Source organism: Salvelinus namaycush, chromosome 32, assembly GCF_016432855.1.
Source record: "Salvelinus namaycush isolate Seneca chromosome 32, SaNama_1.0, whole genome shotgun sequence".
Classification (NCBI taxonomy): Eukaryota; Metazoa; Chordata; class Actinopteri; order Salmoniformes; family Salmonidae; genus Salvelinus; species Salvelinus namaycush.
Window position 1 is genome coordinate 3,718,133 of NC_052338.1, and position 12,942 is coordinate 3,731,074.

The 12,942-nt window shown below is 45.1% G+C and overlaps 1 protein-coding gene across 2 annotated transcripts in view; it reads left to right on the forward strand.

Moving 5' to 3' along the window:
- LOC120027325 (RNA-binding motif, single-stranded-interacting protein 3-like) overlaps positions 1 to 12,942 on the forward strand; it is a 214,997-nt gene that overhangs the window by 166,271 nt on the left and 35,784 nt on the right. For both annotated transcript variants that reach the window (XM_038972244.1, XM_038972245.1), the window contains 2 exons: positions 2,204 to 2,310; positions 11,955 to 11,998. In XM_038972244.1, the coding sequence (XP_038828172.1) occupies positions 2,204 to 2,310; positions 11,955 to 11,998 (151 nt within the window). The remainder of the gene's footprint in view (positions 1 to 2,203; positions 2,311 to 11,954; positions 11,999 to 12,942) is intronic.

Genomic DNA, 12,942 nt, shown 5'->3' on the forward strand with positions numbered 1-12,942 from the left:
AAATTGGTAGATGCAGGATTTTTTGGGGGTCTCAGAATTGCACACATTGACTGAGGTGGCGGCCAATTTAAGCGTTGTAGCCATAAGCCAGTAAAGCCACAATATGGTCAACGTACTGTAGGTCTTTATGCACTCTTCTGTTTCATTTTCCGCATAGGGAAGACCAGGAGGGGCTGAAGATTTTGGCCTTGATTTTTCAACAAATTGGCCGTTGTGCTGTGGGATCTGGAGGGATCTGGAGACCTGCTCATGGGACGTCAGCGTTGCTGCATATCAGATCCACTAAATTAGCCAGACCGCTAATTACCTCCCTGAGAGGACAGTCAGAGAGAGTTTTTGGAAGCTTTTTTCTTGTTTTTCTTGTCTCAAGAGTTTGTTCCCTGAATCCCCTGTTCATTTGCATCGTTTCCTCCCTCATCCGCTTTTCACTCGCTTCATGTAATAGGCAAACAAATAATACCTCTGTGTGTTAGTCTGCTGCATCATCACTTGACCTAGGTTACAGTGAGGGAGGACCATTGTAATGGCCGAAATGGAACAAAGGGAACCTTCCACTGGAAGGTTACTGTCATGTTCCTCTGTTGCGTAGGGTGTTCATATTAGGACAGCCACCGTCTCGTCAGTAATTGGGTCAGTCTCAACTGAGACCGTCCTGATATGGACACCGTAGTTGCTCTCGTTCACAGGGTGTTGTTGGCCTTGTCCTCAGTGTACTGAATTGCCTCCCGTGTACAGGGACTTATTGTTGAGTCCCAAACATCTGGGGAATTGAGATTAAAGCATCAATGAAACTCCTGTCTATGTCAAATTCGGGAGTGGAAGCTGAAAGGTCGCTTCCTCACTGTCCAGCATCTCACGCCACAGACGACACCTGCGTCGGCGTCGTCAGAGCGCCTCTAATGCGAACACGATGACAGGTCGCCCGTCCGCCCGTCCACGCGGCTCGGCAGCTGCAGGTGCAGGGAACAGCGTTTGAACAAGGCTGGCTCACGTCGGCCCGCAGCGCAGCCCTTGCGATTGATCCTTCAGCTAGCTTACTCTACTTCTCTCTCCCTCTCATCTCTACAGTTCCCTTCTACACAGAGGTACCGATCTCGCTGACACGCACAAAAAAACTAAAAGGGGGACGGACACACTGAAGACCCCCCCCCGATCCCCGGCCAAAAGAGCCACCCGTTTCTCACGAGTAACCGCTCAATAAGGGCTTTTTTCTTCTGTTTTTCTTTCTTCCTCTCCTTTCATTCCAGCCCTCAGTGGCTCTGTCTTTCCTCAGAAGGTGTTTTATCATCACCTGCTTTAGGAGTAGTGTGAGAATATGGCCTTTAGAGAGTTGTTCTAAGAACTGCGTATCACACAGAAAACAACTTGTTACAGCAATTACATCTGGGCGCTCCTGCGATTATCTAGATAAGGGACTATATGGAGGAGTTGAGATCCCATGAACCGTCAATTGATAAACTGCAATTAGCTAATCTCAGTCATTTCCTCCTCTTGTGTGTGCGTATAGTCCGTTCATATTTTGTGGCTACTTCCTGGGCGAATGTATTGGATCTGATATTAAATAACAAAGGCGATGAATGGCTATGTTACCCCATGTGATATTTCTCCCTAAGTGACTGACAATGTTTCTGTCCATTCGCATTTCCTGACTGTAGCAGCTAGCGCGAGCACATTGATAGACTGCCTCCTGTGGCCACTCAGAGAACAACTCGTCCTGACATTCTCACCCAAACACTTTTATGTTTGTAGCCCGATGAGAAACCTTGCTGGTTGCAGAGTGGGAAAAAATTATAAAGATGAAAAGTCGAGCAGAAAAGCTGTTCTATAAAAATAGGGGAATTGTATAGGAGGGAACGGGAATGCCTTACAGAAATTAGCTTTGGCTGACAGAGCGCCGAAACATTACCGTCTCTAAGCAATTTACGAGAGCGATTACTCTGATTATTATTTCAACAATACCCAGCTATGCTCTTTCAAGGGCTGCCAGTGGGGCTGAGGCTGGGAGAATGAATGGCCTTGCCAAGACTGAGCGTCTGGGAGTTTCACAAGACACTCCACGGGAGGGAGGGAGGGGGCAGAAAAGAGAACGGGAGACACACTTCAAAGGGGCTCGGGTTCTTCATAAGGGTCACTGTTTTAGTCCTCCTGACGTTAATTTCTGTTTTTACTAACCCCTTCCCTCTCTCTCGCTATCTCTCTGCAGCCCCCAACGAGCCTTTGCTGTGCAAATTCGCAGACGGAGGGCAGAAGAAACGCCAGAGCCAGAGCAAGTACCCACAGAACGGGCGGCCGTGGCACAGGGAAGGCGAGGTAAGCCGCTGACTCATTACAGCTGCCATTTTGGTTCTATAGGTACAGCCATCCGGCAGTTACCGTTAACCCTGCATTACATACCACCTAGTCATGGCACTGGAATGACGTTTGGTTCAAAGGCAGGCATTTAACCACTGAGGTAATGGAAGTCTTAATAAGGGGTAATTTAGGTCCATGTAAAACATGACAGTCTGTCTCCCATGTTTAAGGTTGGCGCTGGCAGTGAAAAAAGGCTGGAAAAAGGTTGAAAAAAACACTTTAAGTATTGATTCAAACCTTCAAAATAAGAGTTGAAATATAAATTGCATTTCAAGGTTGTATGAGTGCCCTCCCAAGGCTGCCAAACATATAGGTGCTCCACCCATGGTTGATAGTAGTTCGGTCCTATAAATTGGATAACTAACATATTCCGCAGTAGCAACCTACAACGGGAAGGGCAGTCGGAGGGGTTTTTCATGCGGGTCTACGCACTACGGAGAATATGAACTTGCAGGGGGCTGACAGTTGTGCTGAAGCTGCAAGGTAGAAAGGAAAGAACACGATATAGGCTATCTGTGGAGATGGGCCTGACTGTGTGTCTTTCAGGAGACATAACACACCCTCCAGTTTGTCTGCTTTGTTGGTTGTGTGCGTCATGGTTGTGTGTAATATACTGTGTGTGTGTGAGAGTGTGCTTGTCCGTCACAGACTCGGCAGACCAAACGCCGAGCCCAGTGAGGCCTGTTTACCCTAACACCATGTTGCTACAGAGCCTCACACACTGACAGGGTTAGCTGGCTACACTTGACGCGAGGTGAGAGGGGTGTGTGTGTGTGTGTGTGTGTGCGGCATCTGGAAAGAGGAGAGAAGAAAGGAGAAAAGAGAGGCAGCATCGCCAGAATAGACGGAATACACAAAAACACTTTGGCTCTCTCTCATCTCTCCTCCCCTCCCCACACAGCGTGCTGATGAAATCTGCTGCCCTCCTTAGATTAAAAGGCTCGCCTCTCGCCCCAACTACGTCTCGCGCGCAGATTAACGACACGGTTAGTGTTTTTATCTCCGTAAAAAGGCCCTCCCGTGGCCTCAGGCTCAACAGCTAGGAAGAGTCTTGCATCTCTCCTCCCTCGTCTCTCGACCCTCCCTCCCCTCCCTCACTCCTTGCTTCCCATTACTCTGGTTAAGGACATGAGTGAGTGGCTGGTGGAGGCTTAAGTGCTGGTGTTGTTGGGGCCGTTTGCGGGTTCGTTCGCGTGTGTGCGCGCTTGTGAGATCGAGAGTGCACACACGTGTACAGTATGTTCTGTATGTGTGTGTGTGCGCGCACGTTTGTTCGTAACTATGTGTGTGTGTGTCAACGAGGCCCCCCCCACAGTCATTGATCAGCAGCACAGCCAGCGCTGGGAGGTCGGTTGCATATGTGAGTCTATTAAATCAGACCCTCTCCAATCCTTCACCAGGGGCCTCCCGTTCTGTGGCCAGATGAAGAGGGCCGCCCAGAGCACGCCATTTGCTACGTTCTCCATTGAACCCCTCTTGAAGTCAGCCAAACTCCCAGAACACACCAGGGGTCTAGTAGAGCACCCGTAGAGCAGCAAGCAACCACATTGTAGCGTGATTAGTCAGTAGTTGAAAAGGAGTCAGAAGTCAAATGGAGGTTTTGGAAGAAGTGACACATTTCTTCTAAGTGACTATGAGGCATGCAAACACTCTCTCAAACATGCGTTACATCTAACGAACGATGGGCGCTTACACACACGTGCAAAACACACACGCAAAGTCACGTGGGTTCAAGCACACGTACTCTGTCTGAGTCACGCATGCTCACACGGACACGGGCGCACACAACATACACTCATACGCACACACCATAAATCATTAAATCGTTAACACACACACACACACACATACACACAGTCTCACAACGTCACACTAGCTCAAGTGCTTTCTCTTTGGGGAAAGTGTTAATGGCGAAACGACCCGGTTCTCCCCTGTGTGAAAGGAAGCCTGACTGATATTTTTGAGAGAGAGGGTGTGTGTGTGTGTCTGCGTGTGCGTGTATGTGTGTATTTGTGTCTGTGTGACCTACAGCCGGATACCAAGTACAGTACAGGTGTCCTTCCAGCTGCCAGAGGGGCCGACTTTCTCTCCCTCACGTACTGTCACTTTCTCTCCCTCACATGCTCCAACTTCCTCTCCAAGACCCATACTGTCACTTTCTCTCCCTCACATGCTCCAACTTCCTCTCCAAGACCCATACTGTCACTTTCTCTCCTTCACATGCTCCAACTTCCTCTCCCTCACATACTGTCACTTTCTCTCCCTCACATACTGTCACTTTCTCTCCCTCACCTACTGTCACTTTCTCTCCCTCACCTACTCTCTTTCTCACATACTCTCAACTTTCTCTCGTACATGTATTTCTCTTTCCCACACGTACTCAGACTCGTATTCTTTCTCACATCCACTTTTTTTCCTCTCTCGCCTCTTCATCTCACGTTCTTTTTCTTACACACACATTCCCTTTCTCTCTCTCTCTCTCTCTTTGTACCGGACACGCCAACAGCATGCGTAATCAGTCATGGCGATGCAGCCGACCCTTATGGGGGATTGTCTGTGTGAGCCAGGCAGCCATGGTGTGGAATTCATTAACACATGGAAGTAAGGGCACCACGCCTGGGACTTATCAGCCTCACCAGACAGCTGGCCATGTCTGGGATGGCCATTATCACGTACAGTGCCTTCAGAAAGTATTCATGCCCCTTGAACTTAATCCACATTTTGTTGTGTTACAGCCTGAATTCAGAATGTATTAAATGTATGTTTTTTTCTCTCACCCATTTACACACGATATCCTGTAATGACAAAGTGAAAACATGTTTTTAGAAAGTTGTGCAAATGTATTGAAAATTAAATACAGCTATATCTCATTTACGTAAGGTATCACACCCCTAAGTCATTACATGTTAGAACCACCTTTTGGCAGTGATTACAGCTGTGTGTCTTTCTGGGTAAGTCTCTAAGATCTTGGCACACCTGGATTGTACAACATTTTCACATTATTCTTTATAAAATTCTTCAAGCTCTGTCATGTTGGTTGTTGATCATTGCTAGACAGCCATTTTCAAATCTTGCCATAGATTTTCAAGCAGATTTAAGTCAAAACTGTAACTAGGCCACTCAGGAACATTCAATGTCGTCTTGGTAAGCAACTCCAGTGTATATTTGGTCTTGTGTTTTAGGTTGTCCTGCTGAAAGGTGAATTTGTCTCCTAGTGTCTGATGGAAAGCAGGCTGAACCAGGTTCTCCTCTAGGATTTTGCCTGTCCTTAGCTCTGTTTCGTTTATTTTTATCCTTTAAAAAAAACCTCCCTAGTCCTTGCCCTTCACAAGCATATCCATAACATCCACCACTACGCTTGAAAATATGAAGCGTTGTAGTCAGGGATGTGTTGGATTTGCCCCAAACATAACGCTTTGTATTCAGGACATCAAGTTAATTTCTTCTTATTTTTTACCCATCTACCAATAGGTGACCTTCCTGTTTTTTTGTGGTTGAATCTGTGTTTGAAATTCACTGCTCTACTGAGAGACCTTACAGATTATTTTTATGTGTGAGGTACAGAGATGAGGTAGTCATTCAAAAATCATGTTAAACACTATTATTGCACACAGAGTGAGTCCATGCAACTTATTATGTGACTCGTTAAGCACATATTTTTTCTCCTGAAACTTTTTTAGGCTTGCCATAACAAAAGAGTAGAATACTTATTTATAAGAATATGATTCCAATTTGACATTATGTTGTATTGTGTGTAGGCCAGTGACACAAAGTCTCTGTTTTAAATTCAGGCTGTAACACAACAAAGTGTGGAAAAAGTCAAGGGGTGTGAATACTTTCTGAATGCGCTGTATAGACACACAAATATAAACACATACACACACTGAAGCACATACACAGATGCAAACACATAGACTTGGGCGTGCAGACCGATGCAGACACATACACACTCAGACATGAACATATAGACGCAGGCACACGGTGAAACATGCCGTGCATACATACCGTGATGCACATGCAGATGCATACACTCAGACTAGGGTTGAATGGCGGGAACCCGCTTACCAAGATTTACTGGGATTTACCACCCAAAACCACTCCCTTTTCCCGGGATAAAAAAGTGCCAGAAACCGTTAAATTACAATAAAAGATGCATATGAACAGCATGGCGTGAAATGGAACTGTTAAATGATATGCAATGTCTAAATCTGGCTTCTCTGCGGTCTCTGCATGATGATTTATCAACGCTCAGGGTGGGGACAGACAGCCCATCTCAGTATGGAATCGCATGTTCTCTCCCTGCTTTATCACGGTTTGAACAGTGTGTGTAATTCCAGTCCATATAATACAGTATAATACAACACTGTGCGATAATACAGTTTACACTCAAAAAGATCACCCTACTAGTGCTAGTTTCATTTATTTACCCAGTAGAGCATATAACTAGCTACATCTATGGGCTTTTATGTTTTTCTGTCGTGTTTAATGTGCAGTAGTAGCCTATCATTTACTGTATGTATTAGATAATGGCACAATCATTTGGGCTTTTTTGGGCTTGCGCTCATTAAATGTCTTTAATGTAGGGCTCATCAGGCTCAGGTAGCATCAGGCTTACATTTTTTATCAAAGCTCTAATCAAATCCAGACATAAGCCTATTTATACGCTTTATAATGCTCTGAATGACACTTCCGGTTTTGGCGGGAAATACCGGGTTACCCGGGAGAAAAATGATTTATTCTCAGGATGGAACATTTGTAAAATATTCAACCCGACCAGTACACAGACTTCCTGTCAGTGGAACAAACAGGCACATATACTGAACAAAAATATAAACACAACATGTAAAGTGTTGGTCCCATGTTTCATGAGCTGAAATAAAAGCTTATTTCTCTCAAATGTTTTGCACAAATTTGTTTACAACCCTGTTAGTGAGCATTTCTCCTTTGCCAATATAATCTATCCACTTGTCAGGTGTGACATATCAAGAAGCTCATTAAACAGCATGATCATTACGCAGGTGCACATTGTGCTGGGGACAATAAAAGGCCACTCTAAAATGTGCAGTTCTGTCACAATGCCACAGATGTCTCAAGTTTTGAGGGAGCGTGCAATTGGCATGCTGACTGCAGGAATGTCCAACCGAGCTGTTGCCAGATCATTTAATGTTAATTTCTCTACCATAAGCCGGCTCCAACATCGTTTTAGAGAATTTGGCAGTACGTCCAACCGGCCTCACAACCGCAGACCATGTGTAACCACACCAGCCCAGGACCTCAACATCTGGCTTCTTCACCTGTGGGATCATCTGAGACCAGACACACGGATAGCTGATGAAACTGAGGAGTATTTCTTTATGTAATAAAGCCCTTTTGTGGGGAAATACTCATTCTGATTGGCTGGGCCTGGCTCCCCAGTGGGTGGGCTTATGCACTCCCAAGCCCACCCATGACTGCGCCCCTGACCAATCATGTGAAATCCGTAGATTAGGGCCTAATGAATTTATTTAAATTGAATGATTTTCTATTATGAACTTTAACTCAGTAAAATCGTTGAAATTGTTGCATGTTGCGTTTACATTTTTGTTCAGCGTATGTATACTGTATACACAATGCATTTGGAAAGTATTCAGACCCCTTTACCTTTTCCACATTTTGTTACGGTACAGCCTAATTCTAAAAATAATTAAATAATTGTATTTCCTCATTAATCTACACACAATACCCCATAATGACAAAGCGAAAACGGGTTTTTAGAAATTTTAGCAAATGTATTAAAAATAAAAACATATTTACATAATTATTCAGACCTTTTGCTATGAGACTCGAAATGCATCCTTTTTCCATTTATCATCCTTGAGTTGTTCTACAACTTGATTGGAGTCCACCTGTGGTAAATTCAATTGGTTGGACATCATTATATAAACAGGCACACACCTGTTTATATAATGTCCCACAGAAACCAAGCCATGAGGTCGAGAAGGGCCTTGGTCAGTGAGGTGACCAAGAACCCGATGGTCACTCTGACAGAGCTCCAGAGTTCCTCTGTGAAGATGGAAGAACCTTCCAGAAGGACAACCATCTCTGCAGCACTCCACCAATCTGGCCTTTATGGTAGAGTGGCCAGACAGAAGCCACTCTTCAGTAAAAGGCACATGACAGCCCACTTGAAGTTTGCCAAAAAGCGCCTAAAGACTCTCAGACAATGAGAAACAAGATCCTCTGGTCTGATGAAACCAAGATTGAACTCTTTGGCCTGAATGCCAAACATCACGTCTACAGGAAATCTTGCACCATCCCTACAGTGAAGCATGGGGGTGGCAGCATCATGCTGTGGGGATGTTTTTCAGCGGCAGGGACTGGGAGACTAGTCAGGATCAAGGGAAAGATGAACGGAACAAAGTACAGAGAGATCCTTGAATAAAACCTGCTCCTGAGCGCTCAGGACCCCAGACTAGGGTGAAGGTTCACCTTCCAACAGGACAACGACCCTAAGCAAACAGCCACGACAATGTTGGAGTGGCTTCGGGACAAGTCTCTGAATGTCTTTTGAGTGGTCCAGCCAAAGTCCGGACTTGAACCCGATCTAACATCTCTGGAGAGACCTGAAAATAGCTGTGCAGTGACGCTCCCCATCCAACCTGACAGAGCTTGAGAGGATCTGCAGAAAAGAATGGGAGGAACTGGGAAGAATGGGAGGAACTCCTCAAATACAGGTGTGCCAAGCTTGTAGCGTCATACCCAAGAAGACTCGAGGCTGTAATCTACAATGTAGAAAATAGTAAAAATAAAGAAAAACCCTGGAATTAGTAGGTGTGTAGGTGTGTCCAAACTTTTGACTGGTACTGTAAATACAGTTGAAGTCGGAAGTTTACATACACTTAGGTTGGAGTCATTAAAACTCGTTTTTCAACCACTCCACAAATGTATTGTTAACAAACTATAGTTTTGGCAACTTTGAGCATGACACAAGTAATTTTTCCAACAATTGTTTGAAGACAGATTATTTCACTTATAATTCACTGTATCACAATTCCTGTAGGTCAGAAGTTTACATGCACTAAGTTGACTGTGCCTTTAAACAGCTTGGAAAATTCCAGAAAATTATGTCATGGCTTTAGAAGCTTCTGTTAGGCTAATTGACATAATTTGAGTCAATTGGACTGGTTGCATCACTGCTTGGTACGGCAATTGCCTGACCGCAAGGCACTACAGAGGGTAGTGCGTACAGCCCAGTACATCACTGGGGCTAAGGTGCCTGCCATCCAGGACCTCTACACCAGGCGGTGTCAGAGGAAGGCCCTAAAAATGGTCATATACTCCAGCCACCCTAGTCATAGACTGTTCTCTCTACTACCGCATGGCAAGCGTACCGGAGTGCCAAGTCTAGGACTCAACAGTTTTTACCCCCAAGCCATAAGACTCCTGAATAGGTAATCGAATGGCTACCCGGGCTATTTGCCCCCCCCCCCCCCCCCAACCCCTCTTTTACGCTGCTGCTACACTCTGTTTATCATATATGCATAGTCACTTTAACTATACATTCATGTACATACTACCTCAATTGGGCCGACCAACCAGTGCTCCCGCACATTGGCTAACCGGGCTGTCTGCATTGTGTCCCGCCACCCGCCACCCCCTCTTTTACGCTACTGCTACTCTCTCTTCATCATATATACATAGTCACTTTAACCATATCTACATGTACATACTACCTCAATCAGCCTGATTAACCGGTGTCTGAATGTAGCCTCGCTACTTTTATAGCCTCGCTACTGTATATAGCCTGTCTTTTTACTGTTGTTTTATTTCTTTACTTACCTATTGTTCACCTAATGCAAGCCAAAGAACACCATCCCAACTGTGAAGCACGGGGGTGGCAGCATCATGTTGTGGGGGTGCTTTGCTGCAGGAGGGACTTGTGCTCTTCACAAACTGGATGGCATCATGAGGAGGGAAAGTATGTCGATATATTGAAGCAACATCTCAAGACATCAGTCAGGAAGTTAAAGCTTGGTCGCAAATGAGTCTTCCAAATGGACAATGACCCAAAGCATACTTCCAAAGTTGTGGCAAAATGGCTTAAGGACAACAAAGTCAAGGTATTGGAGTGGCCATCACAAAGCCTTGACCTCAATCCTATAGAACATTTGTGGGCAGAACTGAATAAGCGTGTGCGAGCAAGGAGGCCTACAAACCTGACTCAGTTACACCAGCTCTGTCATGAAGAACGGGCCAAAATTCACCCAACTTATTGTGGGAAGCTTGTGGAAGGCTACCTGAAATGTTTGACCCAAGTTAAACAATTTAAAGGCAATGCTACCTAGTACTAATTGAGTGTATGTAAACTTTTGACCCACTGGGAATGTGATGAAAGAAATTAAGGCTGAAATAAATCATTCTCTCTACTATTATTCTGACATTTCACATTCTTAAAATTAAGTCCTAACTGACCTAAGACAGGGAATTTTTACTAAATGTCAGGAATTGTGAAAAACTGAGTTTAAATGTATTTGGCTAAGGTGTATGTAAACTTCCGACTTCAACTGTGTATATGTGCACATGCATAATATCAAATGCAGACCCTCCCCCCCAACACTCAAACATCTCTCAAATTCAAACACTCATACTCACACTCAAACACACTCACATGAATGACCACACACAGGCCTACTGTATATTATGCTAATGCCGCACACATCCGCAGTGGCCGTGTCACTAAGGGCTTATGCATCCTGTGTAGTATTCATTGGATCTCTTTAACCCCCTCACTCACATGGGTGAAGTCCATGTACACTGATCCCACCCCTAGTTCCTGAGGGTCATTCCTGCCTTTTAGCTCACACAACCCTCCTGAAGGAACGAGGGAGTAAGAGGTATGGAGAGAGAGAGAGAGGGGAAGAGAGAGGGGGAGAATGAGAGAGAGGGACGGAGAGAGAGAGGGGGACGGGGAGAGAGCTGGAAAGCGCGCTGATGAAATCTGCTGTCGTCAGCAGGTTCCCGTTAAAAGAAATGGGATTAGGCCTCTGGGAGAGAGGCTTCAGGAATGCAGGTGACAGGTTGCAGGCAGAGAGGGAGAGAAAAGAGAGAGATGGGAACAAAACGAGAGAGGGTGAGAAAGAGATACAAGGGACTCGCACACTTTCATGCGTACACTCACCGTCATTCCTCTCTCTCTCTCTCTCTCTCTCTCTCTCTCTCTCTCTGTCTGTCTGTCTGTCTGTCTGTCTGTCTGTCTGTCTGTCTGTCTGTCTGTCTGTCTGTCTGTCTGTCTGTCTGTCTGTCTGTCTGTCTCTGTCTGTCTCTGTCTGTCTCTCTCTCTGTCTCTGTCTGTCTCTCTCTCTGTCTCTGTCTGTCTGTCTCTGTCTGTCTCTCTCTCTGTCTCTGTCTGTCTCTCTCTCTGTCTCTGTCTGTCTCTCTCTCTGTCTCTCTCTCTGTCTCTGTCTCTCTCTCTGTCTCTCTCTCTCGTCGATCATTGTCCCACGTGCATAAAGTGTATTGAAATCCCTTTTGTTTCCGATCTCTTAAAGCCTGTTCATTATGCTGACTTGAATTTGAAATTCAATGATTAACCTGTGATATGTCTTGTCTCTCTTGTGTTGCAGACTGGTATGCAGTTAACATATGATCCTGCTGCTATGCAGAATGGGTAAGAGTCCATCTACTTAAAGAATCTGTAAGAGATGTAGTGGTGATAGGTCTCAGGTGTTTGTCCGTGCGTGCATGTATGCTTTCATGCTTGGTTGCCTGCGTGTGTTCCCGTCCCTTTGTCTGTGACTGATTGTGTGTGTATGCGTGCCTTCCGTGTCGGTGTACTAACGGGTGCCATGGAAATGAATGGCCTAGCAAAGTGTTCTATTTTTCGCTGTGTGCTGTAACAGGAAGGGGAGGAGAGCCTTGAGTTCCGTCCTATCTCAATGTGGCCTCAGTCTGTGACAGGAAGCTTCTCACTCACTCCCTGCTTCCTGAAGCGCTTAATCTGAATGACTCTGGAATAAGACTGGATGAATGAATAGCATCTCATTAGATACAGCACTGGCCATTTTAGAACCGTAACAGTTAGCTGTAATTATGAGGCCCGACATCAACGTTTAAGTTAGAGGAAAAATGGAGAATAGCACAGTGACCATTTAGTAGATATACAATAGAGGTGTATAGATACAGTATATGGAGAATATACTGTATGATAGCAGTATGTTGAGATTACTTCAAGACTTGTAGTCAGTGACAATAGTTCTATGTCAGTGGTCACCAACCTTTTGGTCAAGATCACGTTCTGAGTCAAAATGTAAGCCGAGATCTACCGCTCAGATTCTTTTTGTGACATGACTTAAATAACATAAGTCTATGCAACATTAACCAATTAAAAACAGTTCTGAAGCAATGAGGTTTGTGCAGTAGGCTATAGGCCCAATACATTATCACTGCATATTGCCCTGCCAATGTTGGTCTATGATCACACTGGTAATAGATCATTTGTTGTGTTACTTGTGAGGCACAACTGAGTGATCACAATCATTTGCTTATTTTTTCTTACTGGACTGGTGGCCTGCATCTGATGGTCAGTCTGAGGGGAGGGGGGGATCAGCGGTG